This window comes from Gavia stellata, chromosome 10 (genome assembly GCF_030936135.1).
Source record: "Gavia stellata isolate bGavSte3 chromosome 10, bGavSte3.hap2, whole genome shotgun sequence".
In the NCBI taxonomy this organism is placed as follows: Eukaryota; Metazoa; Chordata; class Aves; order Gaviiformes; family Gaviidae; genus Gavia; species Gavia stellata.
In genome coordinates, this window is record NC_082603.1 from 19,824,843 (window position 1) to 19,849,989 (window position 25,147).

The 25,147-nt window shown below is 38.5% G+C and overlaps 1 protein-coding gene across 1 annotated transcript in view; it reads left to right on the forward strand.

Moving 5' to 3' along the window:
- COL24A1 (collagen type XXIV alpha 1 chain) overlaps positions 1 to 25,147 on the forward strand; it is a 173,356-nt gene that overhangs the window by 92,880 nt on the left and 55,329 nt on the right. Inside the window, exons 25-30 of the mRNA XM_059822180.1 lie at positions 1,897 to 1,950; positions 3,333 to 3,377; positions 8,899 to 8,952; positions 10,027 to 10,071; positions 22,954 to 23,007; positions 24,914 to 24,967. Coding sequence (XP_059678163.1) covers positions 1,897 to 1,950; positions 3,333 to 3,377; positions 8,899 to 8,952; positions 10,027 to 10,071; positions 22,954 to 23,007; positions 24,914 to 24,967 — 306 coding nt within the window. The remainder of the gene's footprint in view (positions 1 to 1,896; positions 1,951 to 3,332; positions 3,378 to 8,898; positions 8,953 to 10,026; positions 10,072 to 22,953; positions 23,008 to 24,913; positions 24,968 to 25,147) is intronic.

Genomic DNA, 25,147 nt, shown 5'->3' on the forward strand with positions numbered 1-25,147 from the left:
GAAGTTCTGGATTGTCAATTTTCCCTGAATTAGTGCAGTAATCAGCAAATCTGAGCTCTCTAAAATAATGTTCAAAGGATTAATTACGTAGTTTGGTCTACAGCACATTACTCGGCTTGGAAACAATATTTTAGAAGGTGTTTGATCTTGATCCACCACTTATAAAAAAAAAAAGCACACTTGCATTTAAAAAAGGGAATAAGAATGTTTTTAAGTAGTTCTGAAATAATTTAGTTTGTTTCCTATGTTATTCTTGCAAGTATTTATGTTCTGTAACTGAGAAAAATGAGAGGAAAAGATGGTCAGAATATGCTGACTACAACTGTATTTTTTCCAGCAGTGTGTGTTGTACCATGGAAGTAGTTGAGAACTTCCTTCCTCTGCTCGTTTATGTCTGTTTGGATAACACATTTAACAGAAGTGGCTATTAGGAGTTTCACCACTTCTGGAAGGGATGGTCAACTGCGAAGTTATATATATGAAGTACAGGATACCCCCATTTTCTGAGTCCCCCAGTTTTTTCCAGACACTTTGGCACATGTCTAATGATTACCTTAATTTTCTGTTTGTTGCTTGAAACCTCAAAGGGGAGATGGAAATTTCATTTAGTCTTAATATTCATTTTACAGTCTGGGACTTTTTTCCGGATCCACTTAAGTGCAGTGGAAGGCTGTGTACAGTAGCAGTGTTGCTAACATTTCCACTGTGCAATAACATTGTACTGAAAGCCATGTCTCCTAATGTGCTTTGCTCTTAGAATAAAACAATGGTTCTGTCAATGAAAAATTTTTGTGACTCACTACACAATAATATTACTTATGTAGTGCTACTAAAAGCCCTCCTGTCACTTTTGTGGTGGTATGTCAAACAGCAGTCCACCCCAGTCTTTCCCAGACTGATGGGCTCTTTGATGAAACTCGGTACCTTGAGGTGGCCTGTTCCATTTTCTGTTCCATTTTACTTTGTGTGCTAAGTAAACTGTTACTGGACCAATGCCTGCACCTACTGTCTAGACTTCAGCTTCATTAGGAAGCAATTAATAAGGCTTGCACTTGGAACTTTCCCACCATTGCTTTCTTCAGAGGCTAATCATATCTCTCCTAACGGGCAGTTTCTTTGTTCTTGTTACTTTATCTGATATTGTTAAGCTTATCTTTCCCAGAACATTAATAATATGTTTACACAGATTTTTTTTTTTTTTTTGTCCTACGCCAGGTCAAGTGCTTTTCCCAATTACTACCATTGTAATAGGGATGACCGAGATTTTTTGACACACTGCTAGCTGCGAAGTCTTTTTAACAAAGTTTTGAAAAAGTTGGTGTGAGCAGTCATGAAAGCTCAGAGTTGGCAGAGGATAAGGTGCTTTATCTCTGGGAAGTTGATTATAATACGGACAGAAAAGTAAGGGCTGAAAATCATAAGTAGTTTTGGACAAGCTGGTAGTTTAAATTCACTTTGTAGTTCATTTGTGTTGTCATCACATGTTGTGCTAAAGACTACCTACATCAAAGATCTATAAGAGTTACATTGGTCCTGCTTTAATTTTAATATGACGGTGTGCTTTATATCTTCAAAAAAGATGAATTGTTCTTTTGTGAGCTCCAGTATTTTCTTATTTCCTTTTCAAAAAGACAAAAGAAAGAAGCTTCAGAAAAATCTATGTAGTAGAAGTTTGTAAGATACTCAGTTTTCCAGCAGGTATTAAAATTCTGCTGCATCTTCTCCTGGTTTCCTAAGGGTAAGAACAATGGTAAGAACAATGGTAAGAACAATGGTAAGAAATGAGGTCTGCTTCCTCAGTTTTGCATTTCTGTCCAGGTTTGTAAGAGGAGATAAACTAGACCAGCCTGATTGTTAGTCAATATAAGTTCTTATTGTGTTTGTTTGGATGTTTAGGGACTTCTGGGTGACCGAGGGCCTCCAGGACCACAAGGTCCCAAAGGAGTTGAGGTAAGACGGAAAAATTATCCAATCAAGAGGTTATGTTTAAAAGAAAACATTTTGAGGGGTAAGAGGGTTAGATGACAATGGTTAGGTTTTTATGGTGTTGTCATGCAAAATTTCAAGTTTCTTTTGCATTTTGGCAGGTGTTGCAAAGAGGTTTTAGCAGCCTTACAGGGCTGTGCATCCATTATGTGGTTTATTTTAGTTATTTCAGTGGAATCTCAGATAATGTGTGTCCACAGTTGGATGTGGTTCTTTTAGTTAAACTGAGAAGATGGGGGCATGGGGGAGTGGTATGGAGATAGATAGGAACCATATATCAGTTTAATTACAGTATCGTAGATACACTTAAGTAAACAGTTACATCCCTGTTAACTGAAGGGGGAGGAAGGTGGCTCTTCATCTTATAAATTTATTGAGTATTCTTAATTCATCATCATAAAAATAAAAACTCATGTCTCCTAGGCTAAAAGTAATTAACATTAGAAATAATTTAATCAGTGATTCTAGGGATAGACCTCTAGACCTCTAAGTAGCGTAATTATGGGCTTCTATGACAGGTGCTAAGTGAGTAAAAGCTAACAGTGGCAAAATGATCTATTTAGTTAGAAGCCAGGAAGCTGCAGATAGGATTTCTTAATTCCTGTTTCCTATCACTTGTAATTGAAAAGGTTGTGTACCATTTCCTCCAAAACCTGGAGAAAATCTTCCATATTGAGGAGGATCAGTGAACCATAAAATGATCACAGCATGGCATCCTGGCATGGCATTAATACAAATCCATGCTTTAATATAACTGTAATGAGTGAACCCTGAAGAGTTAACACTGCAGTTCCCTATCATGCATAATTATATCAGTGCACTGTGCAGCACAGGCACAGTGTCTCATTTTTTCTTCTACACACCTGACAAGCTTGACCCCCAGCTTCCCTCCATCCCTGAGAAAAGACAAGGATAAACCCTGGCAAAATGGCTTGGCTAACTTAGTGGCTATGCCATAGCAACATAGAAGAGAAAAGCAGGAGTGTTCCTACTGCTTTTAGTCACGAAGTGTCAAATGTTGCTAGAAGAGAGTAACTGCAGGGCAGACAGAGAGGTTGACCCATCATTGCTGAGTCTCTCCCTGGTCAGAATTGTGAAAATATTGCTATAATGGTAGGTATACCAACAGTTTCACAGCCTTTCTGGCTGCATCTAGTGGCTACCTAGGCATGGCTTTCTGGCTAACGAATTTGTCTGAAACTCTTACAGTGTTTCTATCAGACTTGGACTCATACAAACACATATGAAGCAAATTTAAGATGGTAAAATAAATACAATTACCTGCGGATTTTCTTTATTAAAGCTAGAATTAACATCAAGATTATTGAAGTCCTGATTTCTTTTAGGGAGAAGTAGGACCAGCTGGACCTATTGGAGGTGTCGGCCCAAGAGTAAGTATAAGTAATTTTTTTAGGGCAGATTATTTTTCAGCAGAAGTACTGCTTTAAAAGGTAAATGTACTGTGCAAAGTGACTGTGTTAAAATGGCATCTCCTGAATAAATATGTCTCTTTCGTCAGTACGTGCTCAAAGCAGAGCTGGGAGGAGAAATGGTTTTCCATACGAAGGATTTGAAAGGAAATCACAGCCATGGAGCACAAAATAAAATATTTGAAAAGGACAGAGTCAATAACAAACTGCTTATGGTGCTTCTCTGAGAGAGATGAAACCACCATGCACTTCCTAGGGACTGAACCAGCTGATATATAAAAATATTTAAATTGATGAAGAACCCACCATGAGGCTTGGCTCACAGGGAGAAATATAAAGGACTGATGCTTTAAGAAACCATTTTCCAACTGATCTGGTAGACAGTTACTGAAACCAGTAAAGCTGGAATGTCACAAAGCTGTTTCTGCTGGCATGTTTTAAAAGATAAAAGTTTAAAACTAACATCCAGTTTTGTTAGTTATAAAAATGTACTAGTGTCTAAGAGTATTTTAGTGGACTTGAAGGTTATTTTTAGAAAAATTCTAAGCTAAAAGTGAATACTAGCCTTCACTAGGGACTACGGGAGTGTCACTAAGTTTATTGAAAGCAATATGATCTTCTGTCTTTACTTGATTTGCTTATGTGTGGTAATCATTGGCTTGGTCTTCGTTTTGGATGACTTCCCATTTCTTGCATGAACTTGGGAAAGTCTTTTGCATAGTTTCCCTGTTCTAGAGTGGATATATTCCTGTGTCATTTTTCCTGTTCATTAGCTAGTCAAAGCTGCGAATTTGCTTTCTGTTAGAAATAATATTAAAATGCTTATTTGCCACATGGATTAGGTGTTTAAAAAAAAAAAAACACAAAAAACTTTTTTTTTTTAAACTGATCAAAACATGCACAAAATTGAACAGAATTTCAAAACACTTTGTGACTCAGTTCAATATTCAGTTTAATCTGCCTGAGCTTCTGCCAGGAGCCTCATGGAAATTTTTATTTTGGCTGCATCATACTTTAAGACTCCTCCTTGGGCAGGGCTTCATGGCTGGACAGCATCTCCCATGTTGTGCTGTGGCAACTGGAAAAGAAGATCCTGCAGCGGGTGACTCATGGGCAATGAGACTCCTACCTTCACATTCTCTGCGTCACCTGGCATGCAACAGGCCACCATCAGCTGGTGTCAAAGTGACCCAAGAGGAAAAATTTCTGTGTAACCTAGCAAACTGAAATATTTTTAATCTATTTTGGGTCAGTTTGACCTAAATTATTTCGTGTTTGATTTCTCTCAATGGGAAATGTGCACGTCTTGTGGCTCCCTGGTTTCCCCCTCTCACAACAAGCTGTTGAGAGAAGAATGTGTGGATCTAAGGTGGGCCCCAGGGTTGCTGTCTCCAGACATTTTTGAGTAACTTGCTGGCTAACATCCCCTCTTGAAATGAGAGGTAGGAGAAATGGTAATTTTGCTTGATGGGGATCCCTGTCTGGTTTTCGCCGTCGTCCCAGGGCCCATCTGCTCTCGCCTGGGTTCTACGGCTTCTGTTGGCTCCAGCTGTTTCACAGCTCCAGGCCAATTTGTTTGCACTGCTGCTCTGAACTCTGCTCCCATCTCTGCTTGTCCTTGCTTCTTCGCTCCTGCTTGTAACATAGACTGTGTGATTACATTGGAGAGAAAGAGTCCCAGTCATGAAGTTGTTAAATCTGAAATAGTTTAGCAGGACTGAATCAGTAAGCTGCTGAATGCATCTGGCTTTTTAAATTATGCTTGCTTGATTGCAATTTCACATTCATTTGACTTACATAGGCTTTGTTTCCATTTTCCATTAAAGGAGTTTAAAAACGTAAATACTACATCTGAAAGTAAATGGTATAAAAACTGTGTTGTCACTGTGCTCATTAAATAGCCATGGGGGCAGGGGAGGTCTCTGAGAGGGACCTGAAGAAGTGGTCTGGCCATGTATGGCCCCAACGCACCATCATCTGTCAGCTATGTCTTTAGCTGACAGATGTGTCTCAACTTGTTTTTTGTAGCCTTCAGGGGTGGGGATTCTTCATTCTCCTGGTAATCTGCTTCAGTCCTTTGTCTGCTTTACAGATGTTTTTTCTGATGTCTAGCCATTCTATCTGAAAGTCTTGCCTGTGTCTTTCTCCCTACAACCTTGTTTCCTGTCCTACAGACCTTATTTGTAGGTATGGTTAGTAAGTTAGTCCTCTTTTCAGCCACTGTTATCCTGACTTTCTTAGGGATTGCCTAAACTAGGGTAAAGTATCCCTTTGGGTCATATATTGTAAACCTTTGATTATTCTTATGAAACTGTTCTAGTTTTCTCTTGGACAGTAATGGAGCGGGATTCTAGTGCTTCTGGAATTCCTCATCTCTTCTACTGTGTAGTTTTCAGCTCAAAGTGTTTAGCCCCCATTTCAGGTTTAGGCATGTGCCAAGCAGGCAGCCATAAATTTTCACCTCATTTTTCTCATCCATCTCCCGCCTCCGCCCTCGCTTTTAACATTTCCTTTAAAAAACGTGCATGAGACCAAAAACCCCTGGGACCCACCTGACCAATGCTGCCAGCAAAATAGATCATCCTGTACTGGAACAGAAGGTGAATATGAACCTACACTCTGGTTCTCAGGTCCCAGCTCAGAAGAGAATTCCCATATGTCTAATACAACTGGAGCCAAAACTGAGGATGCTTCCCCACTTACTCGGGATATATCTCATGTTCCACAGAGCTCGGCCTCTTTGAATTTAGGAAGAGGTTTTTGAGCTGATTCTGATCACACGGTTTGATTTTTTCATTCATTCCTTTCCAAAACTTCCCACCCATTCTATTCTGAAGTCAAATACTTACATACTCTTAAATTAATCCTTCTAAATCAAAAAATGCTGATTTTTTTTTTTTTAGTATTTGTTCATTTGGCCCGTTAAAATACAGTAGATGCCACATTAAAGAAGTGCCTGTGTTCAGTTTCCTCCCAATTAACTCTCTTTCTCAAAGGCTATCCAAATATTAACACTGTAACTGTCAGTGTAGCTCAGCTCAGTCAGTGCAAGCATTGGTGCATTTTATTATTTTTTTTTTATCTTCATTGCTGGAGCAGAAAATGCCTTTAAAAGGGGCAAGATTGTTTTAAACTAGAATGTAAAAAGGAACTGTTGTGAGTTTGATTCTTTTTTGAGATACATGTGTAAAACAAAAGCTGGTATTTATATAGTCATAAGGTGAGCAGTTCCTCCTGAAGACAGAGGAAAGTGCTCTCAAAGCTGCCCCACTCCCCCAGTGCAGTATTTTCTGAAGGTTGCATATGTCTTCCTGTGGGTTGAAGGCATGTGGGGAGCTTGTGGAGGAATGGGAATAGAGTGATAGTGAGAGACATTTATATTAAAATATACACACCTGTATCAACCCATATTGAGGTGAAAAGAAGCACAGGTGCTTTCTGTTTCCTGAAAGGAAAGGGCAGAACATTCAGCTAATATTTTAGGAAACAGACATTTCCTTTGGGATTATCCTGCACTGGAAGAGTAATTTTTCTCAGGGGTTTGCAAGCAGAAAAGCAGCCATCCTTAGTTTAACCTTCTGTCAGTGGCTTTTCCTCCATGTGTAATTTACAGTTGTATTGCATTTCTGTTTAAAGCCAAATCTGTACGTTTCAAATTGCTTTACCAGTTAAATCCACTTGTTCCAGTTTCTGATCAACTTGCATCTGTTGTGTGTCCTTCACAGCTAGTATATAGCTGGGGTACTACAGCCAAGAAACCTTTACAAGTTCTAATTCCAATTCCCTTCTGATAGGACTAAAATTATCAAGGTAGTTAATAGCGGCCACTCGTTTTCTTTCAGTGAATTTCGTTTAAAACATTTTTATGTTACAGTCTTGCTCTATAGAAAGACCTTAAGGTTCTTTGCAGCAAAGTAGTTAAAAAGCATGTAGTAACCTGCAGAAGCCCATCACTTGTTCTTTGCTAAGCCTTGTGGAAAGACATGACTTGCTTTATCTGGGTCTCTCAGAACTTCTCTTTGTACTCTTTTCTCCCTGCACTCATGTCTGTGCCATGTTTTAATCCATTGGCAAAAACAAAAATCTGTTCCTAAAGCAGTGATATTTGTTGGAACTTGTAGGGCAAAATGAAATCACTCAGGCAGGCAGAGAGAATGAGAGAGATAAAAAGGGATTAATACGAGAAGTCATGGAACCTACTAAGACAACATAATTTTAAGCCATATAGAGAATTTCTTAGATGCCCAGAAACTAACACACATGTTTTGCTCTGAAAGACAGGCACAGAGCAGCCAGGGCAAAAGAGGTGAATGGAAAAATCCCATCTTTTTTGAAGAAACCTGTTTATGATCTGTTGCTTTAGCTGCTCTTGTCTCAGGACAACCAATGTGGAAAGGAAAACTCTCATTACAGAGTCCTGTGATCACAATTATTCAGTCTGCTGGAACAACAGCTGATAATTTCCTTTTAGCAGCAATCTGCATCATTTTGATACTGAATCATTAAAATGTTGAATTAGTTTTCTTTCTCCAGTTGTCAGGCTTCAGCAACCTCATTAGCAATTTGCTTAAGAATCGATCCAGTCCATTGGACCTTTACTTTTGGACTAGGGTCTTTGTCTCAGAGCAGATGGGGAAAGTTTGTCCAGGTAGGGCTATGCTGTTCAGATAACCAAATGGTTAGGCCATGTTTTATGTTCTAGAGAGAGTAAAGTACACCTGGAGGGAAAACAATTTCCTAGAAGTGAGACATAATTAACTTATAAAGATCTAATTGAAAATTCAGGAGAAAAGTATTCTGGTTTATATGCCTTTGTGGGTCTGTATGAGTGATAACAGAGGGAAGGATGTATGTTATAAAATGCTTTAAAGATCTCATCACTTCATGGTCTCCTGCTCTGATTGATGTTGCTGTATTTCTTCCAGGTAACAATGTTATTGACAGAGTATCGTAGCAACAAGATCTATCAGCAGCAAGATGCTAGTGGAGAGAGATGAGGCTTAAAATAATCAATTCGATGAACAAAGAGGAGGAGATATTCGAGCTGATTTTGTTTGGTTGAGGAAGAACAATTACAACACCAGTCTCTGAAGTCTAAACATCAAATTCTGTTAGTGCGAGTCCCTGTTCTACAGGAATTAGCCAGGAGAGAACATAACCTTGCCTTTTCTTTGTCTCCTTAATATGTTTTTTAAAGTGAAATTGAAACGTGTTTGATTCTTGGATTGTGACTGTTTTTCCTCAGTGTTAACCGCTGTCAGAGTTAATACAGATTCTGCTTACTGTGCTAGTATTTGCTGTAATAATCAACAGTGGTTTTTCAGATGTAGATTTATAAATACTCTTGCTTCAAATTTTGGTATTAAATATTACTATACTGTACATTTTTGAGTGCACATACTTTGATAGATAAAGAAACTGGGATGAAATTATCTTTTAAAAATAAAATATTTACGATATTTTATTCTAATCATTATTTTAGGGAAAGCCAGGCCAGAAAGGTTATGTAGGTGATCCTGGACCGGAAGGTTTAAAGGTAAGTGGTGGTTTTGTGTGTAAAATAAAACATGTTTGGAGTATCAACTGTGTACAATTATACACTGCTATATACAGTGGCATGCCAGTGAAAGGATATGAGTACACATGCTTCTGTACCATATAAATGTATATCATACTGGTGATTCTGCTTTCTTGCAAGATCCCATTTTGGAAAAGAAGGAAAATATGCAGCTCTAGGAGACAGGGATGTGTAAGCAAAGATCCCACCTGCTAAAATGAGATCTAGCTGCCTGGGGTTGTGAGGGCGGTTGGGCCTGGGGGCAACAAGGGATCCAGGGCAGTTCCTGCACTGGCAGGATTTCAGGGGTGTGAGGGGGGATGAGATGAAGTGCTGAAGTTTGAAAGAGGAGCTTGTGGCAACAGAATTTTTCAGTGCTGAGTTGCGATCTGAGTAAACAGTACCTAAATCACTGTTCATAAGGGCACTGAGATTATAGTCATAGCTAGATAATTAATAGTGCATATACATCCAGCTTCCACTTGTAAAATACATAGCAAAATGTTCCAGTTACGTAACGTGACTTGCAGTGTTATTAAGGAGAACGGAATTAAGTAATCTAATACTTAATGCCAGTTCCAAGTTTTTGGGGGAAGGGGGAGAAGTTTGTTAAAATATCATTCAAATGTCAATTTTTCCTAATGTTTCATAAAAAAAATTAAAGTTATCAATGGTGTGCACAGGTAACATTTACTTTTGAAGCAGTTGTGAAATAATGAAGGTAATTTGCTGAAAGGAAGATTTAAATAAAAACTAAATCATTCATTTATAGTATTTGCTGACTTCATGTATTTGCCGTGAGTCCTTAATATATAGTTTTCATTTTTGCTGGCAAGTCCTAAATACATTAGGACATCTTCTTATAAAATCAAAATTAGCCACTGACAAAATTAAATTATTGCTGGTTGCTTAATTTTAGCTTGTAAAGTTGTAATTGGCAGATGTAATTTAGAAAATAAAGAGGCTCCTAGGAAAATAGAGGACTTTAATATACACATATGAAATAAATTACTTTTCTAATGAACTACATCATCTCTTTTCTACATTTAACAGGGAGAACAAGGAGACCAAGGAAACCTTGGAAAAACTGGTGAAGCAGTAAGCTTGAATTCTCTTTCCGGTTTTCTTTTTAATTCTATGATTATTTAAGAGTGAATGAGTAATTTGTTGCAGTAACTTTCTGATGAAGTTTTCCTTTCTTTGAAACTATAGTATGTTGGCTATACCTTTATGGTCTTTCAGAATCATAATATTTAAGTAAATTCCCCATTTTAAGTATTTTCCAGAGTTAATTCTGCTTTTTTCTTAAAAGGTTGATTGAACATTACAGGTAGTTGTAGGGATCTTCCAAAGCACGTTTGAGTAAGTGAACAAGTAATCCTTTTCCAATTAAATCATTTGAGAGGCCATATTTAGCCTGAGATGTATTTTGCAGACTTGTTCTGTCTGCCCTCCATAAAATCACAGAGATCAAGGTGACCTTGAGGTGACACATAGTCCATCCTCTACTGCCTAGGCAGGATCAGTTATCTTTATATCACTCCTGACAAATATTTGACTAACCAGTTCTTAAAAAGCTCCAAGAACAAAGGCTTCATGACCTGCAGGCAGGCCAAGGCTTCTCTATCTTTATTTTTAAAATGTTCTTCCAATTGTGTAACCTGACTCCCTTCTGCTTGAAAACAGCATTTTACAAATTATGGTTGTTATTGTGTGTCTCCTTCGTTCTTTCTTTTCAGGCTAAACAGTCCCAATTTACTTAGCCTTTCATGTTTTCTAGATAATTCAAGTCACATTCTTACTCTCCTGTAGACTGTTTCCAATTCATCTAAACATCTATGACTTCAGCTTACTGCCCAAACTGTTCAGACTGCTGAGAGAAAGGAAAATTTTTTCTTACAAGTCATATTCTTACATACATGTGCCCATTTTTGCAATAGCATGCTGTTACTCAGTTTGTGATCCACAGTCTCCAACCCTTCTTTTTTGAAGTCATTATCTTTCCCAGTTCTTCCACTGTAGGCACTTTTTTAGTTGATAAGTATCACTTAAACATACTGCCTTGCGATTCTCTGCTTAGTTTCATCCCCTGCCCTTTTGTATTTTTAACTTTTGTCTGGGAACTATGAGGAGATGTGAGCTTGTTGACCCATCCTTGAGTTACCCAGATGTTGCATAGAACATGACTAAATTGGTTTTGTTTCTTGAGTTAATGTTTGCTGAGGAGAAATACCATACAGTGGTTTGGGCTCAGTGCTGTACTACTCACATAAACTCTGTTCAACTTAGATGGCAGTCAGAGAGAGCTCCCCATTGTCTGCAAAATACCAAGCAGATATACCCCAGACAGCTCATCAAATGGTTTGTTACTACTGAAATTTTACGAACCGCTTGTAAGTCAAGTCCAGCTCCTTTGTGCACTCGGAATACTCTGTGCTCTACGGAAGGGGACTGAGAAGCTGGACTCTCAGTCAGTTAAAAGCATCTGCTTAGACAGGAACTGATAATGCCATATAACACCATGAGGTCCACTTAAAAGTCAGCCAGCATTATCTCTAAACGTAGCAAGTATAGGTAGCAGCAGCTTGATCCATAGCTTTGTTCAGCAGTTTATACACAGCAAAACGTTCATTTTGTTAGGTTGTAATCAGAGCTGTAAAGCAATAGTTTCCTTTCCTTATGATACCGTTGGAAAATCTGGGGTTTTTTATATTGCTGAATGATTAGGGCAAACGTGGATAAGTACTGGGGAATGAGGATATCGTGGTAGAGGAGAACAGATGGGACATCATAACTATGTTGCTTTTATGGAGAGGTGCAGAAATTACTCTGTACTGGGACACAGTAATATAATCTCCTGTCCATACAATCAGCATTTCTCTGCCAGCATTACAGTTGCTTTTTTTCTTTTCCAAGAGTGAGCAAAATGAGGCTTTTATCACACATGAATTCTGTTTTTTCAGCCTATAACGTGTTAGGGAAAATTGATAGCATGTACTCTGTCGTACAGTGCCACATGCACCAAAATCCTCAACAAAAGACAAAGCTAAGCTCAATCTCAAGTCACTGCATTAATAATAGTACATAAAACAGTCAGAGAAGCTAGTTACTTAACGTTAAGTTTCTGGATTTGTCATGGGCTTTGTCTTGCTCCTCAGTGAACTTGAAGTCAGTGCACACTTTTTTCACAACTCAAATATTTTGTATGAACATAATATCATTCACTGCCAAATGAGCTCCATTCTAATACAAATGTAATATTCACTAGCTCAAATATATAATCAATGATTATGTGTTGCAGTGATGATTAATAAAATAATCACAATAACTACCTAACTGCAGTCAGGGGCAAGCTGCAAAGAATAAAATAACAAAAATATTCTTTGTGCCAAAAGAGGGGATGGGCCTGTGCAAACCTCAACAAGGTTCCACAAGGCCAAGTGCAAGGTCCTGCACATGGGTCGGGGCAATCCCAAGTACAAATACAGGCTGGGTGGAGAATGGACTGAAAGCAGCCCTGAGGAGAAGGACTTGGAGGTGTTGGTTGATGAGAAGCTCAACATGAGCCGGCAATGTGCGCTTGCAGCCAGAAAGCCGACCGTATCCTGGGCTGCATCAAAAGAAGCATGACCAGCAGGTTGAGGGAGGTGATTCTCCCCCTCTACTCCGCTCTCGTGAGACACCGTCTGGAGTACTACATTCAGTTCTGGGGCCCCCAACATAAGAAAGACATGGACCTGTTGGAGCGAGCTCAGAGGAGGGCCACGAAGATGATCAGAGGGCTGGAGCACCTCTCCTATGAGGAAAGGCTGAGAAAATTGGGGTTCTTCAGCCTGGAGAAGAGAAGGCTCCGTGGAGGCCTTATAGCAGCCTTTCAGTACCTGAAGGGGGCCTATAAGAAAGCTGGAGAGGGACTTTTTACAAGGGCATGTAGCGATAGGACAAGGGGTAATGGCTTTAAACTGAAAGGGGGTAGATTTAGGTTAGACATAAGGAAGAAATTCTTCACCATGAGGGTGGTGAGGCACAGGAACAGGTTTCCCAGGGAAGTCGTGGATGCCCCATCCCTGGAAGTGTTCAAGGCCATGTTGGACAGGGCTTTGAGCAACCTGATCTAGTGGAAGGTGTCCCTGCCCATGGCAGGGGGGTTGGAACTAGATGATCTTTAAGGTCTCTTCCAACCCAAACCATTCTATGATTCTATGTTGCAGCCCTGTTACAGTGTTATAAAATAAGATAATTATGGTCCGTCATTAATTATCACTTCCCACACTTGCTGTTTGGAGAATTTGTATATGATACAGGATGACATGAGATACCTGAGAACTGAAGTGGTTTATAAGCTATTGATAAATATTCTTTATTACTTGTAGATGGTAGAATGTCTTTTGCTTTACGTACATGCATTTTAATCAAATGAGCTTCACAGGCCCTTGATCCTATTATATTGCCTTTGTATTATCTGGCAGCAGAGGACTACCACCCACTACATGGTCTTTAGGGGGATAATATATCTTATCTTGGGGTTAAGGCCAATGGTAAAACACCAAGAGCAGGAGACAGCCTTTCAAACACACTCAGCAGAACTCACAGGAAGACCTTTCAAAATCCCTCCCCTTCATTTTATTCACCACTGTAATCTGTAACAGTTAAGCTTTTCCTAAGTAAATTGAAAAATACTAGCAGGAAGAGGATGGTTTTTCTCATATGCAGAAAATGGTTTTCCAGATGTGAGTACTGATGCAAAATATTGACTTCTGTACACTTTGGATGCAGTTTTTACTTCCAGCTTCTCACCAGCTTCTGTTTGTAACAAGTAATTTTTCTTTTCCTTGGTGTGCAAAGAGAATACAAACTTCTTAATTCACAGATAAATCCACTCCCCACTATTCAACATTGGCTCTGGTGGCATACATGATGATTCCAGGACATCTCTGGAATCAAACATGCCACACACTCAAAGAAAAGAAAAGAAAAGAAAAAAAAAAGTTTGAAAAACAAAAGGCAAAGTACAAAAGCGACTAGCTGCTGTGACAGATTTTGGGATGGAGCCCAAAAGAAGGTAAGGCATCTGTCCTTACTGATGCCTTGTGAAGTCTGTGTTGCCAGATGCTTGGTGACACCAAATACAAAAAGTATTTGTATAAATAGCACTAAACAATGTGCACTTACTGTACAATTTATTTAATAGTAAAGGCAAAGGGAAAAAGAAATTATAAAAAGTTGATAGGAAGTCCAGTGTCTAATAAAATTCTGTGTGTATGGTTTCTTCCTTCTGTGCCACCACCACCCCCCCTTTTTTCTTATCTATTGTTTGTTTTTTATTCATCATCTTTATTGACTGAGTTTTCCAAATTACAGAATGTGATGCATACTTTTAAGCCCACAGTTGAAATATATGATGCTGGTTTTTTAGCAAGGGGGAATCCATCACAGTATTCCAGTTCTCCAAAAGAAAACTAGTGCATTTCCTAAATAAGCTGTCAAAAGAAGCAATTTTGCAATAATAAATACTGTAAGTGTTGAATTCGTAGAAAATTATGACATAAAGCACATATGCATGTCTGCTATTGATACCAAAGGGCTGCACCAGTATTTCTCTTCTGTTTCTTTCCATTTTCTTACTTTTCCTGGTATCATCCATCTTCTGTCTTTGACTAATATATCTGTTACTGCTGCCTGAGGTGCCAAAATAGTTATTGCTTTTCTGTAGCAGCTTTTCCAGGTCAAGTACTGCTTAGTATCTGCTTATAAAAATACAGATGGCAACTGTGCACAAGCAGGAAAGTTTCAACAGCAGGAGGCTGAACTGTAGTGTTTGGTTACTCAGTCTAGTAAGATGGGATATGTGCTGAAATACAGCTTTGTCAATAGGCTAGAAGCTATATTGTCCAATATTTCTTAGGTCACATGAAGCTGCTGACTTTTCAGAGCACATTTCTGCCAAAGTATTTCTGGATGCTTGTCCAGTGTGGAAACTGAGTAGACTAAATTTATAAAATGTTCACTGTGGTCATAAGCTTAAAATGACACACATTTTAATACTAGATCAGCAATGTGCCTAAGATCAAACTTCAGACACTATTCCCTGAGTCCTACAACAAAAACTGCTTCTCTGGCTGTAGCATACGCCCTGTTTAAAGGGGAAGGTGGGCAGGTTCGGGTGGTGCTGCTTGGCTAAGCAGAGCCCAAAACTGCGGTAGGACCCAGCAGCTGTCCTTTGCTGCAAGACAGTCAGTTAACTGCTGGACCATCAGGTCCAATTAAAGAGGGTTTGGTTAAGATAGTGAGAAGTAAGGGACAGCAGGCAGAGCAAATTTGCACTGCTGATGAGACAAAATCTTTTGGCAGTCGTGCCAAAGGAAACCACCATTTCAGCTACTGAGAAAACTGCCCTTACATTTGGGGGAGGAAAATCTCACTTTGCTGACACGCACAACTGGATTTTGTATGGTTAGATCAGATGCTATCCAGTGATGGATAGCAAATATTTGAAACCAACTTCAAGCATCTCATACAAACGATCTGTCTGTGTTAAAGCGTCAGGGATTATTTAAGAAAATGATTCATTGCACAACTTATATGGCACAAAATTGAACTCATCTGAACTTAAAAAACAGTTGCTTGTCAGGTTGCATTACTGTTTGGTAATGCTAGTGTTTACCCAGACTGGGCCACACTGAATAACTAAGTACAAGTTAATTCCAATTTCTTCTTGCCAGCTCCATTACAGAAATTAAGCCCTTGGCCCTTATGCTTCTGAATTAGAAATCACTGACATTTATACATATATTGAGACGGGCTACAAGGGTAGAACTGTCAGCTGCAACATGTACAACTGGTGTCAAAAGGATGAACTAAAATAAGCAGAGTTCATGAACACAAATCCTGGAAAAATAATCTTCAAAGACCTGGAAAAGTTACATGTCAGCAAGTTTTCCCAGTTACAAATAGTTTTTGAAACAGCAGAAAAGAAACCAAGCTGAAATGAGAAGTGCTTCCCCATGCAAAAAAAAAAAAAAGCTAACAAGAATAGAAAATTATGGTCCAGCAAAGAAAAAAAAGTGGTATTCAGGCTGTCAATGGCAGCTCCACAGAGGGCTGATAATGGCCAGCCTGTGAGAGTCTGTGGGAAGGCAAGAAAATGCTGCAGTCAGGCCATGTGCCTAGGAGTTGAGTTGCTTTTGAGAAGAATTCCCATAAAGCAATTACCACATCTCCTGCAGAGGTAAAAATTAGCTGGATTAGGCACTAGGGATGCTTAATTCATGGAGAATGGAAACTGTGATTCTTTTTGCTTGAAGAAAAGATTAAATTGCCAAGGGCTTCAGAAGAAGGAACTAGTTCAGCTGCTTTCAGAAACCTATTGGATACAGATTAATGTAAGTTCTATGAAGATTTTGCAGTGAATGGTAATAATGATACTTCTGTGTCTATGTTGTGCTTCTTGTTTTTACCGTAGATGAACTGATATACTATCACTGCTGCTAGGCGTCTCTCTCAAGAAGAGTGGGGAAACAGGTTACAATATCTTGAGGTTAGCTTTTTCAAGCTGTTGCTCATTTTTCTTGAAGGACTTTTTGCTACTAGTGCTCTTCATCAGCTAGTTTCAGCTACTATGCTACTCCATGGAATACCCACACACAGCCCCACACCATTTATGGTTTTATAAGTTAAGACTAACACCTTAAATAAGTCAACACTCCCTATACCATTGAGAACAGTCAAAGAGAAGGATAAACTGTTCTGTGTGAGATTTGTTACCCAAGAAAAAAAAGCCACTAGTTAGATGCATAAATGTAAATAACTTTTATCCCAATTCAGTTTAGCTGAGATATGACTCTCTGGAGTAATATCTACCTTCAGAAGAATATTGTTTTTTCCTTTTGCACACATTACAAAAAGCTACCAGTGTGAACTTGACAATCAAAACCAAGAACTTCTAGAAATGTCGTTATTTTGATTGTCACTTAAAAAGTGAAAATACTTCAGATTTGGATGGAGTTTGTGTCACCTAATTCAGTTCATGTCATCTCCAAGCTGCTTATGGCAAGTAGACTGTGTAAAATGCAGTATCCTTCCCAGCAAGTGAACCGTGTCCTGACTACCGCTATAGTACTGACCTCAGGCTGCCTTTTTCTCACGGTTGTTTAAAAGATTCACATACAAATGGAACTCTTGCAGATCTAGTAGAACATCAGAAAAACTTACCAGTCCTCCCCTCTTTCCCTGACCAAGAGAGGAATTCAGCTTTTCCAGGGAGTCAGATGCTGCCTGTGTGGTAGTTATTTTGCAACTGTGTTGTTGTTTTCCCACCTCCCAGTCTATAGCTTTATATCCATACTTACTATCATGCCCAAGTCATTTTGCAGCACTAAAATATGAGAGAAATGTTTAAGGCTATTTTAGCAATAATCAAGGATAAGTTGTTCCAGCATGCATTAAACTTTATTGACTAATAGTGTAAGTATCGGCACACTGTCCCTTTTACTGTCTGTCTGAATTTAACTGGTGTATTTCATGTACTCTAGTGGTTTGGGAAACAAAATATACAGGAATAGTATCTACATATGGCATCTGCAGTTTGGCTTCCAAGGTTTTGCCAGTGGGCACATCCTGCTGCCACTTCATATACTAGCTTCCTTTAAATGCAAGTGTTTCTCTGCATAACACTATCAAACAGAATTATCCTACTTTACACTGCTGTTACTGGAAGCAGAATTTAATCCATTTATTTCTTTCCTAAAAATGCTGTAGATTAAGCAATGGTGCCAGTACATTTTGCCTTTCAAATATTCAAGCAGTTGAAGTTTTGAGTCCTTTAAAAAATTGAGTGAAACATCAGCTACGAGGTACAAATATGGTGCGTCTCTGCTTTCATTCACCTCCTCCACTGGCAGTAACAAAGCATAGATTTTCAATCTGATTACCTGGTTGATTACCAAGTAACTTTCTCAACAGACATAAAATCCCAATGAAACAGATGGCCAGATCTCAGTGTCAAAAAGAAAATAGCACCTGCCTTTCAAATGTCATGGCTTCCCAACATAATCCTGGGTAAAGCAGCTACAGATCTTATGGTCACTTCATAACATTTTTAGTACTGTGGTTATGAGGTAGGAAATAGTTTCTAAAGTTTAGAGGTGGAAGCATCAGCTTGAGTAATAATAATAAAGGATCAGACAACCAAAAGCCAATATTGCTATGTGGCACACATACAGCTGTTTGCACAGCTGTCGGCCAAGAACTCCTCAGATGCCAAGGTCTAACACAGGGCCATTTTCTGGTCTACTCTTGCATTTTGATAATTCAAACTAAAGTGCCATTAGAGGGCAAATGTAGTATTAGTCGCTAAGGGATTCAAAAGTAACTAGTTCAGTAATTGAACTGGCAGTAAATTGTAAGTAAACTGGCATCGGTTTACTTTATATTCTTTATTTGGCCTTTCAGATAACGCAAATTACTAGAGTTTCTCCTTTCTATGAGAAAATATATCCTCCAAAATTGGTCTTGTTCTATTCTATTCCCCAAAAATGCCACCTCAGTAATTTTTAAAAAAAATTTGAAGGGAGTGTGATAAAAGCCAGAACTTTGTTTTCCCATGATGCAGTCAGTTTGTACCCAGGTCTTGCATGGCATTAAAAACCAGACTGTTGGCCTATAAGAAGACCTTGTTGAAACTAGAGTGTAATTAGATGACATTTTCAGAACTATTTTTCCAGTTTCTTTGTTGGTTTGTTTTATTTAGCTATCCCAGTGGTCTGGAGACAGGGCTTTCTTTAAAACTTCAGGTTATTCTTACCTCTAAGTGCAGGATATTAACAGCTGCTTCATTCAGTTCATACCTGATACTGGTACAGTAGCAAGCAACTGTTCTACACAAAGGCTCTATTGAAAGAATTTGGTTTCAAAAGCCTGTCTGTGGTTCAGCAGTATACTATTTTTGATCAGATCAAAAATAGAGTCACATGAAACCACTAATCTGATACAAATTCACCCAGAAATCTATGACTAGCAGGGTTTGTTTATTCCAGAGCAGGTATCGACTGTCCATGACACCTGCTTTCTCACAGATCAGCTACCTTTTGTTCTACTGCAAATGCTATGAAGCCCAAATAGCAGTTGCTGTAAACCCTGCATCATGCTTTCTTCCTAATTTTGATCTGGGTCACATCTGTTAGAAGCATGCATGAACAGATCCAGTATTAGTGCCTATGATACCAGGGTCCAGATTAATTGATTTTAAAAATATTTCTTAGTACCATTACGTCTGGCTAGCAAAACAGAGCTTAGGTTAATATTGATTTCTTAGGACTTCATTTTTATAATATTATGAGTTGTAGAGGTGTTTTTCTACCTGCGAGCTGGGTATTAAATATTAGAAGCAGATTGTTAAAGCATCCACTTTTCTTCCTCCTCCTGTCCATCACCCTTGGTTGTCTTTTTAACATAGATAGTTGGCTTGAATCTTCAAGGATCCTCAAGTAGATTTTGATCTATTAAAATCAAACCTAAATGTTGCCTCATTTTGGTTTTTTTGAGTACTGTGCCAAAATGTATAAAGTCCTTCATGAAGCATGAAGCTGATGGGCTCTTAAAGAAATGTTTAAGTGGGAATCTTAATGAGCAGGCAGAGGTTATGATATTCTTGAATGTTGGTTCTGGAGTGAAGTGATTCAGCACAGATTCAGGACAAATTGTAATGAAAGCTAATTGGAAATACCAAAAAAACTTCATAGAAAAACGTTAATGTGGCAAGATAATATTTTAAATTTACTTATGTCATCTCATTAAAAGAATGTTGAATAAAAATGTTTGAAAATGCAGAACTCTAAATGAAATAACATTGGATTGGAAATTTTTCAGTTATCACAGAAGAATGCATTAGCATACAACCTGCTTCCACAGGAATGTTTGGAACCAGCTGAATATTCATTTCTCACTACCAAGCTTTTCAATGGATTACTCCATACTTAAGTTTGCATTAAGTGTACAATGTGTTTTCAATTATTCAACTACAGTCCAGTTTCTAACATAGAGCAAATGCCCTGTCAAGGTGTTCTTGTCTTTCTCAGGCTTGTGTTCGTTGAGAGATCTGGGGTCTGATTCATTTTCCACAAAAATACTTCTGTCAAGAAGGTTTCTAAAATGCTGTTATTGTCACTGGAGAGTTTTACACAAATCCTTGTAAATGAAAGTTTATGACTATTTTTTTAATAAGGTGATGATCTTTTTAAACATGTTAGGGTATTTTGCTTTACTGTTCTGTTGCCTAGTAACATTCAATTTAATTTTTTGAATCCACCACTGCTCCCCAAAGAATTGAAGGGATGCTGAAAGACACTGACTTAACAAACCTGCTTTGGACTGCATTCATCCTCTTATGTAAGAAGGAGAGAGAGCTGAAACCTCAATCCAGTCCTAGTGGCTGGTCTTTATAATAAACCAATCCAAATCAGGGATTTAAGGAACCACATGATCTTGAAGTCCATAGGAAAACATCACTTTATGGCAAATATATTGATGGAACAAAATGTTTTGTTCTATGATTGCACTTTCTTTCCATTGTACTACTAATTTTTTTAAGGACCAAAATTATATTGGTAAGTAAGCTTTTTTCTCTCGTCTCTGCACTTATCTGCCCTAGCTTTTTCTCAGACACTTGTCCTCTGTTTTGAGTGGAGGGGTGGAAAAGCATTTAGTTAATCTGTCATGAACTTCTTTCCCCTTCATTTCTCTTTACCATTTCACTGGCTTCAGTTCTTTTTGTCATCTTGACTGTTGTTTTGCTTTCCATACATATCCACTTCCATTCATACGGAGTTTCTTTTCCATTTTTTGTATCAACAAAAATCCACTTTCTTCTTTTAGAGTTTTTATTGTAACTTTTCTTTACTTTATTCTGAGAAACAGCCAGTGTCTAGGAAACTTTCTGTTTAATAGCCAACTTTTGTCCTCGCTCTGAAGGCATTGTAGGCTAGTCCTAATGTGCTGGGTAATACAACAACACATTCACAGTCACTGCTTCCTAGTCATTCCTTCTCTTTTAGACCAGAGCAACGGAGTCAGAAATACAATACTTTTGAATTGAAAAGGGGACTTGATCAGGGGACTTGATCAGGGGCTGTGTAGCAAATGGTTCACTGCTGGTGCAAGGCACAGCTACCCATCTTTCTAATCAGCATCTTCAGTCCTGTAAACAGTGTGGCATTGGCTGGGAGATCAGGAGTGTCTCTGTGGAAGGAGAAGAGGTCTGAGTTACATTTTGGCTCTGATTATGTCTTCTGACTGTTGTGGAATAAGAGAATCAAAGTTATTAGTCTTTAGCCTTCTGAAACCGTACCTCCACACCCCTCATCTCGATGAGCAAGACTACAGGGTAATTCTTTGTCTCACAGATTCCTGCCTGATACTGAGGCCCACTGTTGGCCATGACTGGTAGCAGTGGTAGCTCTCGTTCTCAGAGTTCGTCACAGAAGTCCCTCATTCCTGCCAGTGACGTCTGGGCATCGCCTTAGTGCCAGTATCACCAGAACAAATCTCTGGCTGCTGCCAAGCCAAGAGACATCTCAGTTCTGACATATAATCCACAAGTTCTCACACGTAATACATCAGTCCAGCAGCCATAGAGATGCCTGTTTATCTCTTCAGCCCCTTCCAGAAAGTAGTTTGTGCCAATATTGTCAGCCTCAAGGGTAGCTGTATCAATGGCTCATTGCAATGTATTTAAACTATGAGATTTCCAGAGTAGCTAGCAGTCCAAGAAAATAAGAAGCAATCCTAAAACCTTAGTTACTTTGCACCTGTTATGTTAAAGTACTTGAGGCTGAACCATATTGAAATTATACAAGTAAAAGCTACAAATTTTTTTTTCCCAAAGAGAGAGATCTCAGACTGGAATGTTGTCTTTCTGCTATGAAATTATTTCTATGGAATAAACTACTACTAGGCTCTTGAAAGGAATATGAGTAATCTAGTGAGCTCAGAAGTAACACTTTTTAAAAAAAAACTCACTTAAGTGCCAGTATAGTGCTACTTAAGCTAGTACATTCCTACATATATAGAGATAGCAATGCAAATGTGTGAATTGCAATTTTATTTGCACTTTTTAAAGTGCAAATAATTTTTGGTTTTTAAAGTGTTACAGACACAGTATAGTTGTGTGTTTTGTCACTACTAGGAGCTTCCACATTTCTGTAGTCTTTCATGAGCAGTCATGCAATGTACTCTGGGCACCTATTGCTTTTTCTTCAAGCTCACTGTCATACTTTTCTCAGTTGGGACCTCGTGCTATAATTTTTTTTTCTTTTAGTTTCACAATAAAGGGGTATTGCAAGCACTGGGAATAAGCTTTTTAAAAGTACTTCCTCTCATGTTTCCCATCCCGTATGGTGGTACTTGTTCTATCCAGTGGAAATTTGTGGGAGAGCCTCGGGAGAGAGTTATTTCATTTTTGAAGGACTGAAAGGCTCTGATCCCCTGACTTCAAAGGCATTTGGGGCTACAACTCTTAAAGAGAAAATTCTGACAACACCTGATCCAATATAATTTTTGTTTTGCCTGGCTTTTACTTTGTTCCACTGAATTTATTCCCCTTGAAATTTGTGGTCAGACTGAAGTGCTAGCAAAGCAATTATCACCTTTAGTTCAATGCTTGTAAAGCTTCTAGCACTGCAAGACTGAGCTCAGTGACGGATCTTAGGTGGTAGCACAGTATGATGATTAAATTAATGTGATTTATTTTCTAGCAGTAGTCATTTACTGTCGGTGTGTCTAGATGCAGTGATCCTCCTGCATGGATTGTAAGCCATGTTAGCTTGTGCAGTCCTCACTTCCCCCCAGGAATACTTACACATATAGACCAGTGGTTCTCTGGGATGAAGAAATGTGCCGTGCTCTGCTGCCAGACTGCTGGGGAGCTGCCAACCATGAACTTGTATAGACATCGCACTAATAAAAGTCTGCTTACTTTTTATACAGGGATCAGCTGGCTTACCTGGAGAAACTGGGCCATCTGGAAGCCTTGGTGAAAAGGTACAATAACATATCTGACTACTCAGCAGCAAAAATCAGCTTTGAAAACCATTGGGGTGATTAAAATATCGGTGAGAGATTGTTTACTGATCACTGACAAAGCTAATACTCCTGTAGCTATTTCAGAGCACAGGGATGTAATAAATAGTAATCCACATGCTGTTATTTGAGGTGTGCATCTGGTATCCTTGATCTTACTTGGCAATTAATTTAGAGCTGATAGATTTGGTATCTTGTTCATATTATGGCACTTACTTTACTATCCACTGCTATTGATTCACAGAAACTGGCATAAATTATACTTGTTATATACAGTAGTCACTGATTTTACACTGCTATACAATGAAGACAAAAGTAGAAAGGTAAAATTTGACTGTATGTATTAACTGACTAAAGAAGACAACCTTGTTAGTTTTGTCTGCTGTGCAGTAACAGTTGTGTTTATGAAAACGAAGTTTGGCAGAGTTAATGTGACTAGAACAGTATAAATAGCCTAAGCATATTTGACATGGTTTTATTTAGGTGAAGTATTTTAAAACTGAAAAACAGGAAGCTATTACTGGACTGCATGTCAGCTTCAATTATAATAAAAACATAATTGTTTGTCAGAATGATCCAGCACCATTTGTATTTCTTCCCTGCAGGGCTGAAATATTTCACCTAGACTGGTGGCTGCTATTTAGATATTTTACTGAGAAAGTCTTAATAATGTATTAGAACTTCCATGAAAGTCTGATTATAATTTATATAATTTGTGAAAGGAAATACATCAGTGGAAAGCACTGCTTGTTAAAACTAAAATTTAGACAAGTCTCATATGGTTTTAATCATAATATCATCTTAGAATTCAGCGTCAGAGGATTCTTGTTCTTTATAATTACACTTGGCCCAACAAAGATTACCTTGGGATACTGCTGCTAGTTTAGCTAGGAGGAAAAAGGCAGTAAAAGACTAATTAATCTATCATCAGCAAATGGAAGCAAGCTTCTTCATGGTGCAACAATTGTTGTCATTGCTATGCTGTTTCTGTAGAATTTATTGTCTTCCTCCTTTACGGATTAAAGAGTACAATGTGAACATGTTATGTGGATTTAAATGACAAAACATACTTCCAGCATAATTATTTTAAAGACATGCATCTTTACAGTATGCAACATAAAATATGGTGTTATCACTGTGTCATGTGTACTCTCTGCAATAAAAGTGTAATCTTTGTATGGGGATAATCTACAGCTAAGCCTGATGCTTGGGCTGGATGTTATATGAATAAAAGCTGAAAAAGTATGTAAGACAAGAAAGAGGCCCTTCCTACTTCCCGTACTCCAATTGCTTTTGTAGCTGCTGAAGGGCTGGCCTTGCTTTTAGATATGTGCTTTCCTAACACATACTGAGGAAATGAGGGAGAGAGGAATAAAATTTTCTTTTTTGCTTGTTTGCTGTAGTGAATTTTATGGATTAAAGGACACAACTCTAAATGTGATGCACCCAACAGAAAAGAGATCTGCTAGCTGCAGTTCGCAGAGACTGATGTAGTACCAATACTCTTCTTCAGTCTTCTAGGAAAAGGGAAGACAGAGAAACTGTTTTATCATCTTTTCAAAATATGGGTGGGCTTGTAGGAGGAAGGAGTGCAGAAATTCAATAAAAGTGAAAAAAGGTCTCTGCACTGTTTCTGAAGGGCAGTCCCTGAACCAATGGTGTTATGCACTGCAAAAGCTGGTTCCCTTTAGCAACCAAATCTCTTGTAGACTATGGGCTACAACACTCACAAAAGACCTCTTGGATTGCTGTGGTATTTTTACTGCAGGTTAGCCTTGTTGGCCAGATATGCCTGGCTCAGTGGACATGGAACGAGTCAGGGAAAGAGCGCTCACTGTTATTTTCTTTTCAATTTTTTTTGTTAAAGGGAGAGCGAGGCAGTCCAGGACCAGTAGGTCCTCCTGGAGAGAAAGGTGTCATGGTAAGTCACAAGTAATGTAGAATCCATAATTATGTTACTTACAAAGACACTTTACTTTCCAAAACAGTAATAAATTCTTACCCTTCTGACTTTGCAAGCCTTATGGAAATGAGTAGTATTTATGATGCATTGTTCCTAGGAAGTTTCATTTAGCAGCTTTATCCCCCCTGTGGAAGCGGC